A 25,572-nucleotide genomic window follows, 5' to 3' on the forward strand; every position below is an offset into this window, starting at 1 on the left:
AATAAAAATTTGTCTCTTATATATATAATATCTACTTTCTAGATTCAATCTGACACCGCACAAAACTACACTATATTCTATTCCATCAGAGGACCTGGGGTAGACCGAGAACCTATAAATTTATTTTATGTAGAGAGAGATACTGGAAACCTGTTTTGTACTCGTCCTGTGGATCGGGAGCAGTATGAATCTTTTGAGGTAAAGTCTGAAGGTTACATATTGTATTAGTAATTATTAAGCTTGGCTGCTTTATCTTTCATTCTCAATTCATTTACCCTCTTCTGTTCTCTGAGTTTGTCATCTAGGCTCTGGCGACATCCAATAGCAGAGACTTGAAACAAAAAAAACTTTATAGAATAAAGAGCATTAGATTCTTTTTTTTTTTTTTTTTTTTTTTTACGTTTATTTATTTTTGAGACAGAGAGAGACAGAGCATGAGCGGGGGAGGGGCAGAGAGAGAGGGAGACACAGAATCGGAAACAGGCTCCAGGCTCTGAGCCATCGGCCCAGAGCCTGACGCGGGGCTCGAACTCACAGACCGCGAGATCGTGACCTGGCTGAAGTCGGAGGCTTAACCGACTGCGCCACCCAGGCGCCCCAAGAGCATTAGATTCTTAGATTGGGTCTTGGCATGATAGTTTTACTTTTCTTCTTCTTCTTTTTTTTTTTTCAAAAGAAAAAGGGAATACCACTCTGAAAAACAGTGGTTCAGTTGGCATAAAAGGTCTGTGAACCTCTTTAGGGTACAGAGAGATATCATGGGAGGTCAGTGAACTTTGCAAGTTAGATGTCAGTATTTTTGCAACAAGAGAAGGTTAACTTGTGGTGAATAGGTGAGGAGTGTGGACATTGCTTAATCAAGATTATCCAGTCTTTCATCATCTGGTTAACTTCCCATGGTGGCGTGAGCATTAATATGGGAGAATTTAATCTAATGTTGTATTGATTTCCCAACAGGACCTGGTCATTTTGCTTAACTCAGTTTTAATTATCTTACGTCTACTTTGGAGGAATTACTTATTCATCAGTAGACCAAATTAAGTGAATAGATTTGCAAACTTAGAATTAAATATTTATGTTTAGAATTGCTGCAACATGCCCTCCTAAGTATCTGTGATGTTCTGCTTTTTCTGAAAGCTGTTATGAGAAAACTTGGAATTAGAATTCATATTATAAAAGTAAAAGAAATAAATTGTATTCCACACACAATGTATAGCCATGCATTTGCTTTATTTCTGACTTTCCTTTTTTGAATTTAAAAAGTCGTAACTTAAAAATCTAAATATAACTACCAAATATAACTGAAATCCTAATTAGTAGAATATAAGATAATATTCTAGTTAACAGCACCTGGGGAATTTGGAGTCCTAAGAAACCAAAGTTAATGAAGATCCAGAAAGTTATATTTAAAATCCGTGCACCTAAAACTTTCAAACAAAACAAAATAATAGAGAAATGAAAAGATATTCTAGGCTCGTAGGTCGGAAGAACAAACATTATTAAAATATCTATACTATGCAAAGCAATCTATAGATTTAATGCAATCCGTATCAAAATACCAACAGCATTTTTCACAGAGCTAAAACAAACAATGTTAAAATTTGTATAGAACCACAAAAGACCCTGAATAGCCAAAGCAGTCTTAAAAAAGAAAAACAAAGCTGGAGGCATGACAGTTCCAAACTCCAAGTTGTATTACAAAGCTGTACTAATCAAAACAGTATGGTACTGGCATAAAAAAAAAGACACATAGATCAATGGAACAGGGCTGAAAACCCAGAAATAGACCCACAATTTTATGGTCAGTTAATCTTTGACAAAGAAAGAATGAATATCCAAGGGAAAAAGTCTTCTCAACAAATGGTGTTGGGAAAACTGGACAGCAACACACAAAAGAATGAAACTGAACCACTTTCTTATACCATACACAAAAATAAATTCAAAATGGATTAAAGACCTAAATGTGAGATCTGAAACCATAATAATCCTAGAAGGGAGCACAGGCAGTAATTTCTCTTATATCAGCCATAGCAACTTTTTTCCTGAGTTGTCTCCTGAGGCAAGGGAAATAAAGCAAAAATAAACTATTGGAACCACATCAAAATAAAAAGCTTCTGCACAGCAAAGGAAATAATCCACAAAACTAAAAGGCAACCTACCGAATGGGGGAAGATATTTTCAAATGACATATCTGATAAGGGTTAGTATCCAAAATGTATAAAGAACTTATAAAACAACACCCAAAATACAAATAACTCCATTAAAAAAATGGGCAGAAAACATGAACAGACATTTCTCCAAAGAAGACATCCAGATGGCCAACAGACACATGAAAGGATGCTCAACATCGCTCATCAGCAGGGAAATGCATGTCAAAACCACAATGATATATCACCTCACACCCGGCAGAATAGCTAAAATCAAAACACGAGAAAAAGCAAGTGTTGGCAAAGATGTGGAGAAAGGGGAATCCTCTGGCGCTGTTGATGGGAATGCAAACTTGTGTGGCCACTGTTGGGGGGGTTCCTCAAAAAGTTAAAAATAAAACTACCACACAATCCAGTGATTGTATTACTTGGCATTTACCCCCCAAATACAAAAGCACTAATTTAAAGGTATACAAGCACCCCTATGTTTATGGCAGCATTATTTACAATGCCCAAATTTGTGGAAGCAGCCCAAGTATCCACTGAATGGATAAAGAAGAGTGATATATACAATGGGATATTATTCAGCCATAAAAAAGAATGAGATCTTGCCATTTGCAATGACAAGGATGGAGGTAGCAAGTACTATACTAAGCAAAATAAGTCAGTCAGAGAAAGACAAATACCATATGATCTCATTCATCTGTGGAATTTAATAAACAAAACAAAAGCACAAAGGAAAAAAAAAAAAGAGAGATAGTCCAAGAAACAGACTGGTAACTGTAGAGAACAAACTGCTAGCTACCAGAGTGAGGGAGGAGCAGGGAGATGGGTGAAATAGGGATGGGCGATTAAAGAGTACATTTATCATGATGAGCACTGAGTAATTTATAGAATTGCTGAATCACCATATTGTACACCTGAAACTAATATAACACTGTATGTTAACAACTGGGATTAAAATTAAAAAAAAAAAACTTAAAAAACAAAATAAAATAAGAAAAAGCCACAAAACAATCTTCAAGACTGTTCTGGGAAATAATGATAAGAGCCATTACACTCATGAAAAACGTGCAGCACTAGTGAAGAAACCAAAATTATCTATGTTATTATATTAGATAAACATAAAATGCTGTAGTATACCACGGGATTAACCACCTCTTATCACAGTAAGGTCATGTCCACCTCCCAAAACAATAACAAATGGCAAAATTCACACTGCAATGCCACACAGTTTCCAAACTAAAGCCAAAGCAAGTGTAAACCATATTTTAATTTTGCTTTTTTTCTTATTTTACTCCTCACAGCTGATTGCCTTTGCCACAACTCCAGATGGATATACTCCAGAACTTCCACTGCCCCTGGTAATCAGAATTGAGGATGAAAATGATAACTACCCAATTTTTACAGAAACAACTTACATATTTACAGTTCCTGAAAACTGCAGAGTTGGTGAGTACCTACCTTAACAATATACGGTAACTTAATGTTTCATAAGTTGAGTTTCATGGTGGCCATTGGGAGGCAGCATATCTTGCTGGCAAGAACAAGGCACTTGTCACTCAGACCTCTGTGGGTGGAATTTTACTCTGCCTTTCACTAGCTGTGACCCTGGGCAAACTTCCTAATTTTGACAAACCTTAGTTTTCTTATCTGTAAAAAGGGTTATTGATATGCAAGATTGTTATGGAGATTAAATGATACATTATACACCTGGAATGCCACGCATCGTACCTGAAAAATAGAGAAGTTATTCAGTATCTTATTTTGCCTTCCTGTGTGAGATAAAATAAATACTTTTAAGAGAATGTACTCTAAAAAGGAGTCTTTAAGTAATTGAAGTCTTAGCCTTGAAGAGATCTACTGATATTCCATAGTGGTTAAATGATTGACAATATTCTGAGCATAATCATAAAGGTCATTGAAAATCATGCGTTTTCTCAATCATATTAAAATGAACCATTTCAGCTGGAAGTCAGAACGCAATCTTTGAGTCTTCTAGAAAGATCTAACCAAACCAAGAATTTTGGACACATTTTTGACCATTTAAGTGGAGACTTACAAATAGAAAGAAGTTAAAGAATAATTGGAATTCTTTAGTCTAGAAATACAAAGGCAATTGGAGGGGCATTGTCAACATTTATAAATTATACATTAAATACAGTAAATGTGGATACGGTCACCAAATTCCAAAATGTTCGAATGCTGGGATATTTACAAGAAATGATACTTCATATAGAAGTCTGCAAATGTATGAATTATTACTCTGACATATAATTAAGAGGTCGAAAAGTTTTTTGAGTAGATGGAGAGGAGTGAAAAAAGGGGAAAGTTGAAAATGTAAAAGGTTTGTATACTGAAGAGGATTTTTCAACATGTAGGCTCTACCGTGGGCCAGGTATGTGCAACTGACAAAGATGAACCTGACACGATGCACACGCGTCTCAAGTACTCCATCATCGAGCAGTTGCCAGCGTCAGCCACGCTGTTTTCTATGCATCCGACGACAGGCGTGATCACCACGTCATCATCTCAGCTAGACAGAGAGGTAACATAAATACTGGCGGACAAAACCTGATTATCACATGGCCATTTAATCGTAGATCTCTGTCTAGCACCTGTAGATGTGTTTTTGAAAAAGCATGTTGTGAATCTAATTTTATAAAAGTTAGTATTTTAAGTGTGTTTTGGAGATCATTAACCTCACAGTCTGCTAATTTTGAACTGCTAATTTGTTCTCTCTTGAAATGTATGTTTTACACGGTCAATTGTCCTAATATAAACATAATTATAGTATAGTAGTACAAACAAGGCCAAATATGAGAAGTGAAACTTTTGAAAATGTTCGGAAATTTGTTATTTACAGATAACAATGCTTCTTTTTTTTGCCTGTGTCATCTCTTCTTCAACCATCTCATCTATGTTCTTCCCCTTATATAAATTATAAGAAAAGTTAATTTCTATCTCTTTGATCTCTAATTTACCATTTTCCATTGATTGCTTGAAATCCTTACTCGGGTGTTTCACAGGTACCTAAGATGCAATATACATATAAAATTGAACTCTTCTTTACATCTAAATATGCTCTTCTTCCAATGTTTTTGAGTTCAGGTGACATTAGTACATTTTTTTCCTGTTAATTTTTCTGTTGTCAGCTTGGATTCATGTCTTCAAAATTGTATGTGATGTCTTCTCTTGCTCCCTTGATCAAATCACTTTCCAAATCATGTTGATGTTACTTCCAAAATTATCTTCTAGTTATATTCTGTCCATTTCTGCTTCAACTATCCTAGTTTAATGAGTCATTCACTTGGTTATTCACTATTACTTCCTTCACCAAGCATTTATTCATCTGAATTCTTTTTTTTTTTTTTTTTAGTTTATTTTTGTTTGTTTTGAGAGAGAAATAAAGAGCAGGTGGGGAAGGGGCAGAGAGAGAGAGGGAGACAGAATCCCAAGCAGGCTTCTAGCTATTAGCACAGAGCCCAACACAGGGCTTGAACTCACTAACTGTGAGATTATGACCTGAGTTGAAACCAAGAATTGGACACTTGATGTTCTGAGCCACATAGGCTCCCCTATTCATCTGAATTCTTATAGTAGTTTATCTGGCCTACATACTACATTTATAATCCTTAATCTTAAAATATAGTAAATACCTGTTTGTCAGGTATATCTTTGATTCCTGAAAACTTCGTACCAGATTCATTTCTTCTTCCTCTTTTGTTTTCTCATGGATTAGAACAGTGGCCCTTAAATTTTCTGGTCTCAGGACCAATAAATGCTATTGAGGATTCCCAAGGTCTTTTGTTTAGTGGGTTATATTTATTGATACTTACTCCGTTAGTATTTAAAGCTGTCAGAAGTTTAAAATATTTATTTATGTACCCATTTAAAAAATCATAAATATATTACATGTTAACATAAATAACATTTTTATAAAAGATAATTTTCCAAAACAGTAAATAATCTGCTGGGAAGACTGACATTATAATGCATTTTTCCAAGTCTCTTTAATACCTGGCTTAGCATAAGACTGGTGGATTCTCATATCTCTTTCTGCATTTGGTTTATTCTAATATGTAGCTTTAGCTAAAGTATATAAAGAAAATCCAACATGATATGAAGTTAGAAAGGAGAGGAGTATTTTAATAGTTATTTCAGATCATTATGGCTACTCTTTTTTAATACTACACCAAAACTTGACAGGTTTGGTTTCATAAATATTTCATCAGTTTTGGGTTTTTTGTTTGTTTGTTTGTTTTGCAGTGTGCAGTGTGCCTTATCAATGAGTTTTGTACTTTGTTACATTAAAATCCATTTGTCTATCTTATACTGTGAGTGGATAGTTTACCCATGTATGATTTTGTAACATCATGTGTTGACCACTTGGAAAATAGTGGTTCACTGAGTTATGCAGATCCTCCTTCCATATATTGATACATTCCATATACCATATGGGAAAAAGTCACCTTCTCACCTCCACTGATACCACATTGGTCGATACAGGCTTTCTGGAATTCTCATTCTTACTTGAAAACCCCAATTTATCATTGGTAACATAGTTGTTTTCCTTGAAGTGACAGATTCACTTTATGTATGACAAATTGTCTTCTAACACTAGTCTAAATAACTGTCAGTGTCTTTCATGTAAAAAATGGTATTTTATTTAAAAAACCCACACAATAGCTAATTCAGTTCATAAACAATCACACAGGTACTTCCCTTGAGAAGAAGGGAACATACATACTATGTTATGTAGAAGAAATGCTTTATGCATATGTCCCCTTTCTTCACTAGACTATGGGTTGAAATTTAAGAAAATTTAGTAAAATTCTTCTTTTTTTTACTGCATCTACAAAGACATTCCTTAGTGAAATTGTATTTTATTAAAATTTTATTTTATTATTTATAAATTCATTTATTTTTACTGTGAGTGCGTGACAGTGAAGAAAACAGTATAATCTGCAGAATAAATGAATGAGTGAATTACTGCTACAGATCTATAAATTATACAGATTCTTCATGGAATTTGTGTGCTCAGGAAAAGCAAATTATAAACCAAATCCTCTTTGACCATCAAATCTTAAATAGATCCTTCTATAAGTCAGTTGAAAACACAGGACTAATGAAGGAGTCTGGGAGTGTTTTCACCCATGAATGTTTTAGAGACACTTATTAATGCCAGGATTCCAGCTTTCATCTGTTGCCTTCAACCACTTAAGCGCTTTACACATCACAATTTGTCTTCCATCTCAAGATATCACAAGTTAATATTTAGGTCCCAAACTTCATTTCTTCCTTTGCTTTATCAGCCAGTTGATTGTTTTCAATAAACCTCAGTTCACTACAAACAAAATATGCATTCTCTCCTGCAAGTACACTAGCATGAGTTTTTAAATGAGGCCAGTATTTTTAACTCTATCTATATGATTGATTATGAGAGAAGAGTAAATCAGGAAAATTACACGCGTAAAAAGCATAGAGATAGAGAACTTTTAGTTTTATTTTAGGCAATACACACAGACGAGAAAGTTTAAGATGTGACGGAATTAAGAGGAGAGTAAACATTCTTGGTGGAAGGTTAGGCTGGTTTTTTACGTGTTATTTTGTCTTATGAAAAGAGTTGAGGGGCACCTGGGTAGCTCAGTCCGTTAAGCATCCGACTCCGGCTCAGGTCATGATCTCGCAGTTTGTGAGTTCAAGCCCCACGTTGGGCTCTGTGCTGACAGCTCAAAGCCTGGAGATGGCTTCAGAAATCTGTGTGTGTGTCTCTCTCTCTCTGCCCCTCCCCTGCTCATGCTCTGTCTCTCAAAAAATAAATAAATGTTAAAAAAAAATTAAAAAAAAAAAAGAGTTGAATTATGTAAGAAGGGTATTAGTATTATCATTTTATAGAAGAGAAAACTTAGCTAAAAAGACTTTTCCAGGGGCACCCGGGTGGCTCAGTCGGTTGAGTGTCTGACTTCGGCTCAGGTTATGACCTCATGGCTCGTTCGTGAATTTGAGCTTTGCGTCGGGCTCTGTGCTGACAGTTCAGAGCCTGGAACCTGTTTCAGATTCTGTGTCTCCCTGTCTCTCCCTGCCCCTTCCCTGCTCGTGCTCTGTCTCTCAAAAATAAATAAACATGAAAAAAATGTTTTAAATGACTTTTCCAACTGCCAGAGAGATTACATTTGTTACTTTAGAGTTAGGAATAGAACCCAAGACTTCTAAAGTTCATCCAGAAGGCATTATTATTAGAGTTGCTTTTAATCCTTTCATGCTTCAGTACTTAAGATAAATGAGACCATAATGAGAAGAAACACATTTTTCTTAAACTCTAAGTGAACTTTCTTCAATCCCTGATGAATAGAAAGCCCTAAGAACCAGATTCCATTTTTTCCAGAGAAAAAATTACAGTTCCGAATCTTTTTACAAATGTAAATATTTAAAATCTACCTTTTTTATGTGAGGATATCTCACCTAATTATTACAAGACTGGTATGAGAGTCACTGCTATGTATTTTTCCGCTTAAAAATGTACTTTGGAAAAGAGATAAAGATTTTGATTAACTACTAGGCAATTTTAAAATGTGCTGTGGCTATATCTTCTCTTTCTGGTGAGTAAAACTAAAACCAATTCTTCTATATTCTATGAGTAGCACTTTAAATTTGAGAAACTAGTGGCACCTGGTGGCTCAGTTGGTTAAGTGTCTAACTCTTGATTTTGGCTCAGGTCATGATCTCACAGTTCATGAGTTTGAGCCCCACATTGGGCTCTGCACTTACAGCATGGAACCTGCTTGGGATTCTCTCTCTCTGCCCCTCTCCTGCTCACTCTTGCTGTCTCCCTCTCAAAATAAATGAATAACAACTTTAAAAAAATAAAAATAAATTCAAGAAACTACTCTATTTTAATAAATTAATAGAAAAATACGGGTGTCAGGAAATTATTCTTTTGCTAGTACATGAAAACTATGAAATTTAAGTGTTCTTCTTAAATTTTTAATGCAAGAAAATTTACAGAGTGTAAATTAAGATTTCATTTATAATGTTGCTTTTGCATAATAATTAAATTCTTTCCTTTCAGCTAATTGATAAATACCAGCTGAAAATAAAAGTCCAGGATATGGATGGTCAATATTTTGGTTTGCAGACAACTTCAACTTGCATCATTAATGTTGAAGATGTAAATGACAACTTGCCAACATTCACCCGTACTTCTGTAAGTACATGATAGTAATAAAAGAAAAATGTATGACCCAGTGTTAATTGGTAAACATGCATACCTCTCTCCATGCTGCATGATTTCAAATGCAGTATCCCCAGTCACGTGACAGTAACCCGGACTTAGGGTTTAAAATCATGTGACCATAGTCCTTGGAAATTAGAAGAATTGAGTTTACTTCCCACTGTGCTCTATTGGTTACAGTAACTAATTAAGCCTTTTTTTGTTGTTTTTTATTATTTTAGTATGTGACATCAGTGGAAGAAAATAGAGTTGATGTGGAAATCTTACGTGTTACCGTTGAAGATAAGGATTTAATAAATACTGCTAATTGGAGAGCCAATTATACCATTTTAAAGGGCAATGAAAATGGGAATTTTAAAATTGTAACAGATCCCAGAACCAATGAAGGAGTTCTGTATGTGGTTAAGGTAAGAATAAATTAGTAAATTAGTTATTTGTAGCTTATAATATCATAGATTAGCATACTAGGGTTTAATGAGAAGAAGAGAATTCTGGTAAATATACGAATAATGTAGATATATAGGTAAATGTAAGTGTTCTCCATATCTATAATGGGATGGATATATTCAATTTGGGAAACCTTTTATAAAGGCATGATTTTTAAAATAATATATATATATGTATATATATATGTGTGTGTATATGTGTGTGTATATACATGTACATATGGTCAATAGTATGCACTTTATAACCAACATCTCTTAACAGTTCAAATACTGGCACAGCTTTGATGCCCACGGGGGCCAAGTTTGGGGCCAAACTTTCCTGGCCCATTCTTTCTGTAGCTGGGTCAGGAGACTCCACTTATTTACTGAATTTCCCAAATGGTGAGTTATTCCTGGTAAGACCCACAGGGAGAGCGTTTGTAGATCTGTTCATCTATATCTAGCATACATTACAACCTTAGCTTCTTGGTTAAGAATGGGAATCGTCAACCATTCAAAGATGCAGATACTTGTAAAACCTCTTTCTAATACTATTCTGCAACATCTCAGAAGGCCTCACTGCTATTTCCAGAGCCAGTTAGCCCATAAAGCCACCTGAGCTCCATTTGTTTTGGACACAGTCCTAGTCTCCATTGTGCTGTATCTTTCTCTAGAATGTGATTCTATCCTGGGTCCGTGTAGTTTCCCTTTTTGTACATTTTCACAAAGAGGATGAATCAAAAGTGACGAATTCTTTCTTCTTACCATGATGAAAATTAGCTGCAGTTTTGTGGGTTAATTTCTGTATTTCAAAGAGTAAAGAAATGTCCTTTGAATCTTATCTCTTTCCTCATCCAACCCCTACCCTAATCCTTGGTATTCTAAGAAAGAATCTTATCTCTGTGAAGTCTTAACACCTGACAAAATCTCTGTCTTGTAGGGAATGGCTTTACCCATTCCCATTATAACTAATATCAGGCAAGATAAAATAAAAACGTTCCAGTAAATTTGGTACTACCAGTGTTTTTTAGAAAGTACCTGGGATGGAAGAGCTAACAAAAGTGTAATGTCCATGAGCTTTCCAGTTTCTTCTCTGTTCTCTCTGAAAAACATTTCAGAAAATTTGACCCATAGTTTCTACCCCAAACCAGGTACAAATAATTTTATTCATGTCAGAATGGTAGGATAAGTTGTCCCAAAAATGAATGGAGCAGAAAATAACTATTGGTTAGGTTATGGAGTTCCTAACCTCTCAAGTGTTAACCTCACATACTTTTTGCAATCATTATCAGGACCTCTGATATTACTTACAGTTGAGGAACAGTTTTTGTTTGTTTTGTTTTCCTGGTTTTGTCCACCCAAATACTGAATCAGTTGAAGGATTCTCCTCTTCCAACCACCACCTCATTTCTGAGTCTATGTTTAATATTGTCAGGACTATTCCCGGCACGAGTTATGTATGCCACTTAGCATGGCCAAACATGAAACGTCTTGATCTGATTTTCAACACACTTGCTTTTGTAGCCACTGAATTATGAAGAAAGACAACAGGTGAACCTACAAATTGGTGTAGTTAATGAAGCTCCGTATTCTAAAGAGGCTAGTTCACGATCAGTCATGAGCACAGCAACAGTTACCGTTAATGTAAAAAATCAGGATGAGGGCCCCGAGTGTAGCCCTGCAGTGCAAACCGTTCAAATTAGAGAAAATGCGCCACCGGGAACAAAGAGCGACGGATATAAAGCATATGACCCCGAGACGAAAAGTAGCAGTGGCATAAGGTATCTTCTTTTAGTTAACTCCAAATTTACCATGTTTTTAAAATTCATAACTTGTTTTGATTCCAGAATTATAATTTGGCCTATGACCCATTTTGTCATTTTAATTTATCATTATTAACAGGTATAAGAAATTAACTGATCCAAAAGGGTGGGTGACAGTAGATGAAAACTCAGGATCAATCACAACTTTCAGAAGCCTGGATAGAGAGACAGAGACCATCAGAGGTGGTGCATATAATATTACAATCCTTGCATCAGGCAAAGGTAAGAACTTTGTTTTTAATCCTGCTACATCAATTCTCACCTACTTACATCCTCAGTGTTTAAGCCAACATTATAGATTTTTAAATCAGCTGCATATATTTTCAAAATGTATTTCTCCCCCAAAAGACATAGAGCAAGTGAGAAGTTTGCTGTAATTTATTAATTCATGTCTGCTTTCTAATAACACCCCCCGTTTTGTGTAATTATAAAATAATTTAGTTATAGAAATACTGGAAACCGTGGATTATTAAAAGTAAACAATAATTGAACATTGAGAAAGTTACTTTGGTAACATTACCTTCAATTTATCTAGTCATCTCTTTTTAAAATATTCACTGTGGAAGGAAAATTCATTGCAGGGAGAACATACTTACTGCCCAATAGTGCATTCCTGGAAAACGGTTCTGTCAACATACTTGGGGGTTAGAATTCTGATTAAGGACATTATATAAAAGTAATCATAGATACAATTAATAGTATATTATAAAATTAGAAAGACAAATTTTGTGAATCCATAAAACCATATGAAATGTAAAATGTTCTGTGAGTCCTACCAAACTGAGGGAAGTATGAGCACAGTGGTTATATATGAGACCCATTTAGTACATGTTATACGTTTGACCTTTGTGCATCCATAAACCAAATATGCCAGCTCCAGTAAACATAAGTTATTACACTTTGGTCTTACAAAGTTGGAACTTAGAAGTGACTTTGAAAGATGTTTTCGGTATTTCAGTCCTCTCTAAATTAATGAGAGATGGTTCATATCCATTGGCTGAATTGGAAAGGTTGTAATTATTATTAATTTAACTTTGATTAATTGAAGATTGCCCTTTAAGGCCTCAGCTTCCTTTGTCCCGTTGTCAGGACCTGCTTTTTGGTCAAAGGCAAGTGAAAAAGAAGAATGATATGAAAATCAAATCTGTTCTTTTTACATTCTTTTTTTAATGTTTATTTTTGAGAGAGAGAGAGAGAGACAGAGCCCAACCAGGGGAGGGGTAGAGAGAGAGGGAGACACAGAATCCGAAGCAGGCTCCAGGTTCTGAGCTGTCAGCACAGAGGCTGATGTGGGGCTCAAACCCACGAACCATGAAATCATGACCTAAGCTGAAGTCGGATGCTTAACTGACTGAGCCAGTTAGGCACCCCTATTCTTTTTATATTTTAAATAGCACTTGGCAAATGGTTTGTTGATAGATAAGATAAAACTGCTATCTGGGATTAGACATTTGGGATATAATTTTATTCTACATTCTCCTTTGTTGCAGAAGAGATTAAATAATTGAGAGATCAAATATGTGTATGGAGTTTAGATGAGTTAATCATCACTGCAGAATAGAATAAATGTGTAGTGGGGCCTTTCCCATTCAATTCTGTTGAAGAGGGTAGGGGATAAATAATTTTATGTCTATTTATTCCTTGAACTGAGATTCTACAAAAGGATGTTTTTTTGTACCTTTTTCTAAAATCTATACTAGCTAATTTCATTTACCCCCCCACCCCCACCCCAGCTGCTTCCTAATGAGTCTCTTTCGTGAGTGAGCACTGACCTCTGGGTCCATTCTCACTTCCCACCCTCCTGCTTCTCTACAGCACTTACTTCCTCTTTCTGAAACTCTCTTGCAACGCTTCTGTGTATAAATTGTTCCACACACTCCTCTATTATCCACATGTTTTCTGGTACCACCTTCCACTCTCCTGAACATAGCTATTTCTTCAGTTGGCGTTCAATTTCTCTTCTTCTCAGTATCTTCTCAAATTCAGCTCTCCTGGCAGTGTCACTCAAGTATCTCCTCCATATAGCTCAGTTTAAGGTTTCTGTGTTTGTTGTATTATTCGTGTTTTGGGGAGGAGCGTGCTTTCAAAAAATGTTTGAAACATTTACCAGGAGGGCACCATGCACAAAAATCACAAAACCATGGCTTTGCATGACTTCATATTTGGAATTAGTACTTACTTATATAGAATTGCTTTGACATTAGGTGACCATTGCATGCATACGCTCCACTGAATAAGGGGATTATTTATTTAATCAACAGATGAATAACAGCTGTGAGACACTGAATTAGATGTCTAAGATCTTTGGTTTACATATTGTACACCAATATGAATGACAGTGTGCAAAAAAACGGAGTGTATTGAACAACTCCAAATGTTTAATGGAAGGAAATTCAGGCATTCAGCACAGTAGTAGAAGAGCAAACACGGAAGAGTTTCAACTTTCAAAGACAATGCAATTAGATTCAGTCAGTAAGCCGTGTGCTTTCAACTCAGTGTGTGGACTCAAATGGAAAAGAAGTGTTCAAGACCACCAGCAGTCCCAATTTCCGGAGAGAGCCAGAAAATAGCACATAGCGTGAGAACAAGAGATTGTGAGAAGTGAAATTATTCTGCCCTGAGAAAAGTATGCCAGGTAGATGAAATACGCATCTCCCTGCTTCCTTTGTCTCCCTCTTCTTCTCCCTCTTTGTTTAGTTGTCCAAAATGAGAGATAGTTGCATTGTTTCTTGGCAGCTTGTTTCTTCTCTCTTGTCATCTCATTTCTTCTCTCCTGGTTCCCCGTTTCTTCTTGCTGGTGAATGTCCTTTACTAGTCCGTCCAATGGTGTGGTATAGGTGTTAAATCCTGCCTGACTTGCTCTGAAAAATATTCTCATGCTTGATTTGATAATTTGACTTGGTTTAAAGTTTTGAGTTAACTCCTTCTTTTCCTCAACACTGTGCAGGTCATACTCCATTATCTTGTGGCATCTCTTGTTGCTGATGTTTATCCTACTGTCAATCTCACTATTGTCCCTTTGTGGATAGTATGTCTAGATAACTTTTATAGTTCCTTAGGTTGCATTCTATAGTTTTAATACAACATTTACGGTGTGAATGTATTTTTATTTATCTAGCACGGAAGACCATGTTTTTCTTTAATTATGGGATATTTTCAGCAATTATGTATTTAAATACTGCTTCCCCGACGTTCTAGTTGTTCTCTTCTTCTAGAGTCCCTATGAGAGGAATGTTGCTGTTTTATTTCTACTGGAATTTAAGCTATAATTTCATTGTTGTTTAAGTAGTTGCCCTTTTTATGTCTTTGAAGATACTAAACATACATGTTTCAAAGATGTCTTGTGTAGGGTGAATCAATCTTCTGATGGATGATTTTGGTTTTCCTTTTAGCATTAATCTTGCTCATTCTGGAATTTTAACTTGCAAGCTTCTATCACGTGGGAGGTGTTCGGTTGTCTCTCTGTTGTTGGTTTCTCCCTCTTTCCCGCTTCACCCCATAGGAGTCTTAGAGTTGCCCCCACCTTGTCCTTTGCTGTGCCCCACGTTTCAGAACCAGTTCTGGCCCTTGAAGACACTGCAAGTATCATAGGTCCTGTTGCCTGGGTTGAGGTTGTGACTGTAGGGCTGTGCCCCATCTTCCAGCTCTCCTAGGTTGGCAGTTTTATCGAAGACACGGCCCCAGGCAGCAGGCAGCACAGGTTTGTTCCCCTCTTCTCCCCGCTTGATATCCAAGCCCTTCTTATTAAATGGAAGAAAGAATAAGTGGTTTAGAGACAGAAGTCCTGGATTTGTGTTCAGCTTCGGGCTTCGCAACTGTGTTACTGGTTTGTGGCCTAGACACATGCTCACTTCCTCTTTGAATCCCCTAGGTTGTTTGCCAGCACAGTGCCCTGTACAAAGTGGTTATTCAGTAAGTTTTTATTAAATATATATAGACAGATGAGGGGTGCCTGGGTGGCTCAGTCCGTTATGCGTCCAACTCTTGGTTTCTTGTCAGGTCATGATCTCATAGTTCGTGGGTTCATGCCCCAAGTTAGGCTCGTGCTGACACAGAGGGGCCTGCTTGGGATTCTCTCTCCTTCTCTCTCTGCCCCTTCCCTGCTCGTTCTCTTGTTCTCTCTCAAAACAAATAAATAAACATAAAAAATAAAATAAATATATAGATAGATGCATTCCTTAGGCTACAGCCACTCTGATTAGTTTGGTTTGCAAGTGATTTTCTGCTTCTGGAGTCTTTCCTCCTTCAAATGGCCCTATGTACTATGTTGTTCTAATCTTCCATATCCACAGTCTTACCTTTCAGTTCCCCTGCTCCAAAACCTTACTCACTTCCTAGATGTATATTAAACTCCAGGCTCCTTAGAATGGCTTTCAAGGACCCTTGGCTCTTCTCTGAGGTTTTGAACTCCAACCAATTTGCCTTCCCCTTCATTATGTCTAGAACATGGATGTGCATGTTATGCTTTCCCACCTTCCTGAATGTCCTTGTGCTTTTAAGTATACCAGAAATGCCCTTGTTCATCCTCTTTTCTCCTTTTTAAGAATCAGTCAAAACTAACCTCTATAACAGTTTCCATCTCAGTTGCATGGATAGTGAATAGATGACAAATCTAAATAGTTATTATCTCTCCCACCCATCCGAAAGTGACAATTTTTTTTTAACATTCCTTAAGGGCACAGCTTTGCGCTTGTCATTGATATGTCACAAGTGCCAAATTCACATTTAAAACTTTTTTTTTCCAATGTAGAATTTCCTAGTTAAAACTCAGAACATTAAAATGTTCTATTTTTATATCCAATTTTCTAGATGGGAGAACGTGTACTGGGACACTGGGAATTATACTTGAAGACGTGAACGATAATGGCCCAGTTATCCCAAAACAGACGGTGGTCATCTGCAAAACCGTCATGTCATCTGCGGACATCTCTGCAGTGGATCCTGACGATCCTATAAATGGCCCACCCTTTGACTTCAGTTTGGAGAGTGTTCCTGATGCAGGCATAGAAAGAATGTGGAGACTGACAAAAATTAATGGTACGTATTACTAAACATGACTTTGTTCTTTTCAGCATCCGGATGTCTAAAATATTTTTTTCTTGATGCAACATGAGAATAATCACCGTGTGGGAACCACCAATAAAAGAAGGAAAGTTCCTCCATTCCGGTGTGGTGGGAAGTAGGACTCAAACTCAGGAACCCTGAGACCATGACCTGAACCAAAATCAAGAGCCGGTTGCTTAACTGACTGAGCCACCCAGGTGCCCCTCTTGCACCGTTTCTAATCTCTCCTGTGTCAAGATTCTGTTAGGGGCTGTGTGAGTCCCCATTCCCCTCCCCTGTACATATCCCACCTTAGCCTGGGTCTAATGCCATCACTTCCTGACTTGCTGACCTCTCCTCCACATAGATTCTTCACTCACTAATGGTTTCCTAGGTCGTAAGGCGATCACTATATGTTGCAGGTCTGTTCCCTAGGAAGTAAACTCTGAGACAAGAGTTTCTCAGGCAGAGTATTAATAAGGAATTTGCTTGGCATCAGTAGATGTGAAAGGAAGGAAAGCAGAATTGGGCAGAGAAAAGCCAAGCTGCAGCCAAGTCAAAGAACAGCTGTAGTTAACCCCACAGGGAGTCTGAGTTAATGGCCCTTCAGGGGGCCCCAAGTTGAGCCTCTCTACTCTTTCATGGCTCAGTCAGTGGAGTGGGTGCCTTGAGGGGCGTGACTTTTGGCAAAATGGCACAGACATTGAAGAAGCTTATGGCCTCCCCAAACAGCTGGGACAATGTGAGGACAGTATGTCCCTGAGTGCAGGGAATCTGGGTATGCGTCACAGTGTCCACTCTGCTGTCCCTTGTCTCTGCACTGCATTGACCTCTGACCTTTTCTTGTCTTTTGTTTGCTAGTTGGGATTCTCCCCCAACTTAGTTCCTAGTCTGTACTTCTGACTTTCCCCATGAGAGGATCTATGGTGGTAAGAATGGCAAAATGGAGGGGCCTCTCCATGCCAGCTGCCTCACTCACTCCATCGGCTCTTCACTCTGCGGTGCTCTCGGCATCTCCTGACTGTACTGCCCACGGGCCCTGATGGCCTGGTCGCCCCCCACTTCAGCGTTCACAGTTCAAGATCTGCCATAAACAGAGGGTTTGCCCTTATGGTGTCCTTGAATGGTTTTCAACCCCATGCTTCCAATGAATATTCCTCTATTTCTTTTATGACAAATTAAAAAACAAAAGTTGTGAGCCAAGGGAAGGGAAATAGGAAGAGGGAAGTAAAACAAGGACACATAGAAGCTACGGCGACAAGTTAAGACCCTGTGTCCCGAATCCTGCTCTGTGGACCAGGAGCATTTTCAGCCTTTCTAAAAACACTGTTCTGGTGTGTGTGTATGTGTGTAAGGTTATCAACTGTTCTTTCTTGGGAACAACTAACCTTATTTTTAGATTTTGTTCTTTCTACTGATTTGGTGTCATAATATCATTTCTTTTTAGATAATGTGGAACGAGATGGTAATTTTTTTTTTAATATTCCTACTTCATACAGTAAAACAGTGGCAGGATTATGTTGGTCAAAGCTTTGCTACTTTAAAGTTTTACTCATCTGTGAAATAACCCAAAGTCTGGGAAACACCAAATCAAGAAGAACGTATCCTAAAGAGGCTTTGAAGTCAGATAGGCTGTGTTAAATGCTGGCTCCACTGTTTATTAGTGACATAAATATGACCATGCTATTTATTCTCTTTGGGCCTTAACTTACTCATATGTAAAATGGGATTATTTGAGGGAGTAAACAGGATAATGAATGCATCAGACCATGGCACATTATGCACCATCAATTTTGGTTTTGTTACTCTTATTATTATTTCCTACACATAAACTTACCAAGTTAACCATGCTTTCTTTTATTTGGTTTTCTTTTTTAAAATGTTTATTTATTTTTGAGAGAGAGAGAGAGAGCTAGTGGGAGAGGGGCAGAGAGAGAGGGAGACACAGAATCGAACGCGGGCTCCGCGCTGACAGCAGAGACTCTGTTGCGAGGCTTAAACTCACAAGCTATGAGATCGTGAGCTGAGCTGAAGCTGGACGCTCAACCGACTGAGCCACCCAGGCGCACACCATCCTTTCCTTTATAATAGACTTATTCACTGATTTCTTTACCCAAACATCCAAATTTATATCTACAGCTTCAAACACCTTAAAAATCAATGGAATTGTCACACTGCGGGGGGATTATTCTTGGACATGCGCATGTGGTGTTTACGTTGAGGATAATATTATATCTTTGGATATGTGCTTAAGACTCAACTGGATTTTGATGTGGATATTTTCCACCCTTGACCTAAAAGCAAATACAGGCCCCAGTGTCCTATAGGACCATGAGATACCGTAGCAGCAGGACCGCTCATGCCTGCTGGTATGTTCAAGGTCAGCCACGTTCTAAGTTGTCAGAATCAGTCTCTGACAGTAAGTCACAACTGTGTAATACTGTTTGGCACAATATATGCAAACAAAGTAAGGAGAAATGTCCAGAATTTCAGACTGTTACTCTATGATGAATCGTGTATAAATGAAAATTGCACTGTATGTTTCTCTTAGAAATTTTTAAAGTGGTGATAAAGACCAATGTCTTAACAAGCCTATTACTTGTGATTGGAAAAGGTTTGTTTATGGATGGAAAAATATATTATTCCAAAAGCCAAAAGACATTTCTATAAGACACAGCAGGGATAAAGTTTTCTTTGCGGTATGTTTACCATCGAGGTAGATGAGAACTCCTCAGTCCGTTCCCATTCACGATCCTGTGCCGGCTGTGCCCTCCCATCAGGAAGATCCATTTGTGGAGAAATTTGGTGAACATCCTAACATAGGAGGCATTTGTGACATTCTATATCACTCGGTTTTATTTTCTTTCAGATACAGCAGCTCGTCTTTTCTATAAGAACGACCTTCCATTTGGACCATATCAAGTACCTGTCAGAGTTAGAGACAGACATGGCCTGTCAGTCGTCACTCCATTAAAAGTTATACTATGTGACTGTGTTACTGAAAATGATTGCGCACTTCGCACAGACCCAAGGACTGGCAGCGGAGAAGTGAGGCTTGGAAAATGGGCCATCCTTGCAATACTGCTGGGCATAGCATTGCTCTTTTGTAAGTCCCTGCATGAACTCAAATAAGAGCCTCTGAAATAACTTTCAAGACTCATTCTTTGAATCAACACTGCTCTCTGTAGCTGGCCATTTGAAGATAGTTCTATTTCAATTTAGCACAACATATTTAATTTATATATTGAAACTAGTGTTCTCTCAGCACAGACCTAAAATTCAGCGCAAAAATACAGCCCTTATAGCACGTCTTCGCGGCATCTCTGCTTAGGGCGGACTTGCCAATTGGCCTACGATTTCACCATAGGCCATCGTGTGTATGTTTTCTGGAAAGCTGTCTTCATATTAGTCATCCTAAATTCGTAACTTCACATTGTTTTATGATAAACGGAAGCAATTTCTCTCATCCTCCAGGTATCCTATTTACCTTAGTCTGTGGGGCTACCGGGACAGCTAAACAGCCCAAAGCGTTTCCCGATGATTTAGCCCAGCAGAACCTCATCGTGTCAAACACTGAAGCTCCTGGAGATGACAAAATGGTAAGTAGTTTGTCTTTCTAAAATAAACACAAAGGACAAACTGGCCTAACCAACTAGAATTCTCTTTCCGGGACAAGTTCTTTTGCAATCGGGTACCTTACAATATATAAAATCCCATTGTTCCTGTGGAAGTAGATAAAATTAGGTTGGTTCTCATGATGATATGTGATATTTCACTGTGGTCATAGGGTGTTACTTCACACTAAAAATCCTTCAGCCTGGGGGCGCCTGGGTGGCGCAGTTTGTTAAGCGTCCGACTTCAGCCAGGTCACGATCTCGGGGTCCGGGAGTTCGAGCCCCGCGTCGGGCTCTGTGCTGACATCTCGGAACCTGGAGCCTGTTTCCGACTCTGTGTCTCCCTCTCTCTCTGCCCCTCCCCCGTTCATGCTCTGTCTCTCTCTGTCCCAAAAATAAATAAACGTTGAAAAAAAAAATTAAAAAAAAAAAAAATCCTTCAGCCTGTCATTATTATTCCTACTTGAAGTGTTTCATGATTTCAACTTTAGGTCTTTTTTATATATTGAAACTGCTGTTTGTGCTGTAAAAATATTTCATTTAATTATTCACAGATCATCAGCATAATTATTTTAAGTTTTGTTTTTTTTTTTTTTCCTGGCAGCAGCAATAAAATGACTACCAGCTTTGATCTGTGTGGGAATAACTTTAATGGAGTCTTTCCGGTGCTAATGTGGGTTAGAAAGAAGCCTGAGGTCAAATTTATGATCCAGCAGTGCTAGCCAGTGACTACAGAGATCCAGCTTTGGTTTCTGGCCTAGTATGTGGATGAGGAACATGTAAATTTTCTACAAAAAGCGTAATGATGATAAGAACAGGACAGATTTAGAAAACTTTAAAAAGTGTAAAATGTGTAAAAAAAAAAGTAAAATAAAACAAAACTTAGAGTTTCCTACAAAAACAAACCATGGAAAATTAGTGGCCAGAGAAGCATCTCTGCTGATTTATTTTTGTTTATTGAGATTGCAAGGATTTTATTTTTAATTAATTAATTAATTACTTTTAGGGGCGCCTGGGTGGCTCAGTCGGTTAAGCGGCCGACTTTGGCTCAGGTCGTGATCTCGCGGTCCGGAGCCCTGCGTTGGGCTCTGTGCTGACGGCTCAGAGCCTGGAGCCTGTTTCAGATTCTGTGTCTCCCTCTCTCTGACCCTCCCCTGTTCATGCTCTGTCTCTCCCTGTCTTAAAAATAAATAAAACGTTAAAAAAATTTTTTTTTAATTAATTATTTCTAAGGAGAGAGAGTACACACAAGCAGGAAGGGTGGGAGAGGCAGAGGGAAAGAATCTTGAGTAGGCTGCACACCCAGCATGGAGCCTGACACGGGGCTTGATCTCATAACCCTGAGATTATGACCTGAGCCAAAATCAAGAGTCAAGAAGCTCAACTGACTGAGCCACAAAAGGCACCCCAAGATTGCAAGGATTTATTATTCTAGCCAAGATGTTTATGGCAATTTTATTTCTATATTTTTGTTCTAGTTGAGGGGAACTAGATTAGACATTGAATAAAAATACCAATCGGGGCGCCTGGGTGGCTCAGTGGGTTAAGCATCCAATTTTGGCTCAGGTCATCATCTCATGGTTCATGGCTTCAAGCCCCACATTAGGCTCTCTGCTATCAGTGTGAAGCGTGCTTCAGATCCTCTGTCCCCCTCTCTCTGGGCCTCTGCCCTGTTCTCTTTCTCTCTAAAAAATAGATTAAAAAAAATTTAAAAATTAAAAAAAAATACTGATCATGTGTTGTAGACTCTGGGTCTGGAGTTCTCAGGCAGAGAGTGGACGCAGGATTAAAATACAAGAGAGGCTAATGTTCGGGAGGAAACAAGAGCCCCGAGTAAGGGTCCTTGCTCCATTTTTATTGCGATCAGAAGGCATACAAGTGTGATGGACGTGTGCAAAGAGACAATGAAACCGTCAACGTTAACTCATGTGTGTGAAGGAAAGGGGGTTTTGGTGTTAGGGGTCTGGATCCAGGCAGGTGGTTATTTCTGGCATGCCCGAGGCTCTGAGTCTGTTTATCTTAGCCTGCCTAGGGACTAAAACAGTGAGATCCTGCTACCTCAGGGTCAACAAGGCATCTTTCTTTTGCTAATTAGCTTATTCCCCACAATCCTCATTTCTGTTTCTGCTCTAGGCAGGTGAAGGGAATGAATTTAAACCCAGCAGGGTAAATACATGTGAGACATTGATAACGGAATCCTGATTTTGAGGCTTGAGATGTTGGAAGGATTTAATAAGTGATGTTGTACAATACTCTAAGAAGTTTTCAAAGGAGGAATATACATTAAGCTTTCTGATTTGTCTCAAGGATAGACCACTTGACAGTTGGCGATTTCCAGGACACTGCATGAAGTCCTGGGGTTACGACAGTCAGGTGGTCAGGATAGCCAAGACAGATTTAGTTCCTGCCCTCAGAGAGCTTACCTTATAACACAAGAATTTATAACATTATTTACTTTTTGTTGTGGTGGTGGTTGTTCTCTGTACTTCCCCAATGCCAACTGTTTCCGTTTCAGTGTTCCACGAATGGCTTCACAACCCATACCGTGGGCAGTTCGGCTCAGGGAATTTGTGGCACCTTGGGATCAGGAGTGAAAAATGGAGGCCAGGAGACCATTGAAATGGTGAAAGGCGGACACCAGACCCTGGAATCGTGCCGGGGGACGGGGCATCATCACACCCTGGATTCCTGCAGGGGAGGACACGTGGAGACGGACAACTGCAGATACACCTACTCCGAGTGGCATAATTTCACCCAGCCCCGCCTTGGTGAAGTGAGTTTCCCTCGGTGTCCTAAGAATTGATTTTGATATCTTTTCAGCATTCTGAATTGTTACAATTTAGTGGCCTCACCTTTATTTTCAATTAATTATTAATCTACTTAATTGGAAAGTTGTTTTTCCTCAATTTTGATTTAATAATGCTCAGATATTAAGTGGATATTTACTTTTCCTCTCATTTTGTTTGGTTTTTAGTTCTTACTGAAATAATGTTAGATGATATTTACTTACTTACTGGACAGGAACTCTCTTATTTATTTGGTAGAAGAACAATTGAAAAGAATCTTTATCCCAGGTTATGTGATTTTATTTTTAAAATACAAAAGTTATCTGTGTGATGACATTCAAATTATTTTTTTTCCCATGACTTTGTGTTAATATTTCCCATGTGATAAATCGTATCTTAGAAACCAAAAGTGTGCTACGAGGCAATTCTAGCCTTATGGTCAGTAAGCCTATCTGGAAAGATCTGAGCCCACACCATTTGGGTTCAGTTTAATGGGATTTTGCATTTCACTCTAGACGTGATTATGTAACGTGAACCCTAGGATACTTGCTGCCACATATGTGATTTTTAGAAACATGCTATAGAGTGAATTTATAGAGTGATTTATGATACAGACCAATCATGTGCATTTTTTATATGTAGGAATCCATTAGAGGACACACTCTGGTTAAAAATTAAACAATGAAAGGTAAATCAAAGCAATTATTTTTATGTTAGTAAGTTTTGGTGTTTAAAATAATAATAATAAAATATATTGTGTTTCTCCCCTGGCAGAAGGTGCAACTGTGTGATCAGGATGACAATCATAAGCATGCTCAAGACTACGTCCTTACGTATAACTATGAAGGAAAAGGATCAGTGGCTGGTTCTATAGGTTGTTGCAGTGAACGACAAGAAGAAGATGGGCTTGAATTTTTGGATCATCTGGAACCCAAATTTAGGACACTAGCAGAAGCGTGCATAAGGAGATGAGTGGATTCTAGTAAGTCTACAAAAGCCAGTGGCTTTATCTGTTCCCCAGCCCCCCACCCGCCCCCACTTTTTTAAATACAAGCCAGGATTTTTTAAAAATAGAAGATGCTATGTTTTGGGTTTTCCCCTTCTTTATTTTGATGAGATCTCTTTAGCCAAATGCATATTTACAGAAAAATGCTGTAAATAAGCATACAAATTACCCATTTTTTACATAGTTATAAATTAGTTGTCTTCCATCCAAGGAGGTCTACAGGTAGAAAAATTAAGGAAGTCCACATTATTGTTTACATTTGGGTATAATGTCAATAGCCAACTTATAGTGCAATAAAATGTAATTAATTCAAGTATATATCATAAGCTACTTGAAATATAACCTAATAGAAAATTTCAGAGAACTGGCTTTAGCATTATATTCATTTACCTAATTAATGAATTGTGTGGTGCTTAAAAACTGTTGCTGTCCTGAACATTATGAAGTGTGTATATTGCATTCTTGATAATGTTTTATTCTCACAGCATTACCTTTCTCAAGGTAAAGGGAGAGTCCCAACCAGGCATTGACTGTTAATACAATTCCATTTTGGTGGACTTTAGTTTCTAGGTTGTATTCTATACAAAATCCTGAACTGAATCTAAATTTCTCTGTTACCAACCTTGTCAGGAAAATTTAGTTTTAAAAACTGCTCTAAGAATGTATTTTTATTTCTGCAAGGCCTTGGTCTTTGGTCTCTCTCTCTCTCTGTCTCTCCCCCTTTCCCTCTGTGTCTGTTTCTCTCTCTCTACTTCTCTTTCTCTTCTCTTTATTTTTTAAATTTCTACTTGGGTTGGAGAGTCTAAATATTTTAAAAAGCCATCACTCTTCTTTTATAAAGCAAGTTATTCTGTTTTTGTTTTATGTAAGTGTATTATTCTCTGTTTTTCTCGAAATTAATGTCATGTTGATGTTATTGTTTCAAGTATCTTGGTTATTGCTTCATTATTGCCTCAACAAAGGAACTTTAATTCTGCCATTAAAACTGTAAAAATATGTCATGCTTTTATTAGATACAACATTCTGTGTTAACAAAAGGATATTTAAAATTGGAATGTGGTTATTTGGTATATAATAGCATGTTTATAGTTCATATCGTTAATGCAAGGACACAGTTTATAAATGCAAAATAGTGAGGGATTTTGAAATAAGCTTTGCAGAACAGGGATCATGAAAGCTCTCTAGGAATAAGTATTTTATAACTTTTTAGATGAAATGGCTAGTTATGTCTATCTGTTTCAGAAGTCTTTTTTTTCATATTTTAAGGTTACAGTTTTTAACTAATGTAGAGTGGGCCAAACTATTTATATTTTGAAACAGTAAGACAAAATCAAACTTAACAGCCAACCAAATTCCAGGCCAGGCTTCACAGCTGATTTCAGTCAGTGAATTTTCTATGTACACTAACCACATGGACATTTGAAATGTATTTCTGTTATCTATGATTGTTAGGAATATGCCTATCTTAAATTCGCAAGGTTGGCTTATGACAAT

General features: G+C 37.6%; 1 protein-coding gene across 2 annotated transcripts in view; it reads left to right on the forward strand.

Moving 5' to 3' along the window:
- DSC2 (desmocollin 2) overlaps window positions 1-24,044 on the forward strand; it is a 34,013-nt gene extending 9,969 nt beyond the window's left edge. The window contains exons 5-16 of one of the 2 annotated variants that reach the window (XM_047087038.1): window positions 43-198; window positions 3,455-3,599; window positions 4,529-4,695; window positions 9,220-9,354; window positions 9,603-9,788; window positions 11,331-11,587; window positions 11,709-11,851; window positions 16,439-16,666; window positions 19,542-19,778; window positions 20,147-20,271; window positions 22,802-23,059; window positions 23,847-24,044. In XM_047087038.1, coding sequence (XP_046942994.1) covers window positions 43-198; window positions 3,455-3,599; window positions 4,529-4,695; window positions 9,220-9,354; window positions 9,603-9,788; window positions 11,331-11,587; window positions 11,709-11,851; window positions 16,439-16,666; window positions 19,542-19,778; window positions 20,147-20,271; window positions 22,802-23,059; window positions 23,847-24,044 — 2,235 coding nt within the window. Of the gene's footprint in view, window positions 1-42; window positions 199-3,454; window positions 3,600-4,528; window positions 4,696-9,219; window positions 9,355-9,602; window positions 9,789-11,330; window positions 11,588-11,708; window positions 11,852-16,438; window positions 16,667-19,541; window positions 19,779-20,146; window positions 20,272-22,801; window positions 23,060-23,714; window positions 23,751-23,846 lie in introns of those variants that run through there. The other variant, XM_047087039.1, reaches the window with a different exon arrangement.
- The last annotated feature ends 1,528 nt before the right edge of the window (window positions 24,045-25,572 follow it).

The sequence above is a fragment of the Lynx rufus genome, unplaced genomic scaffold (assembly GCF_022079265.1).
Source record: "Lynx rufus isolate CCGP_SWC_20201006 ecotype Redwood Valley unplaced genomic scaffold, mLynRuf1.p SCAF_22, whole genome shotgun sequence".
NCBI lineage: Eukaryota > Metazoa > Chordata > Mammalia > Carnivora > Felidae > Lynx > Lynx rufus.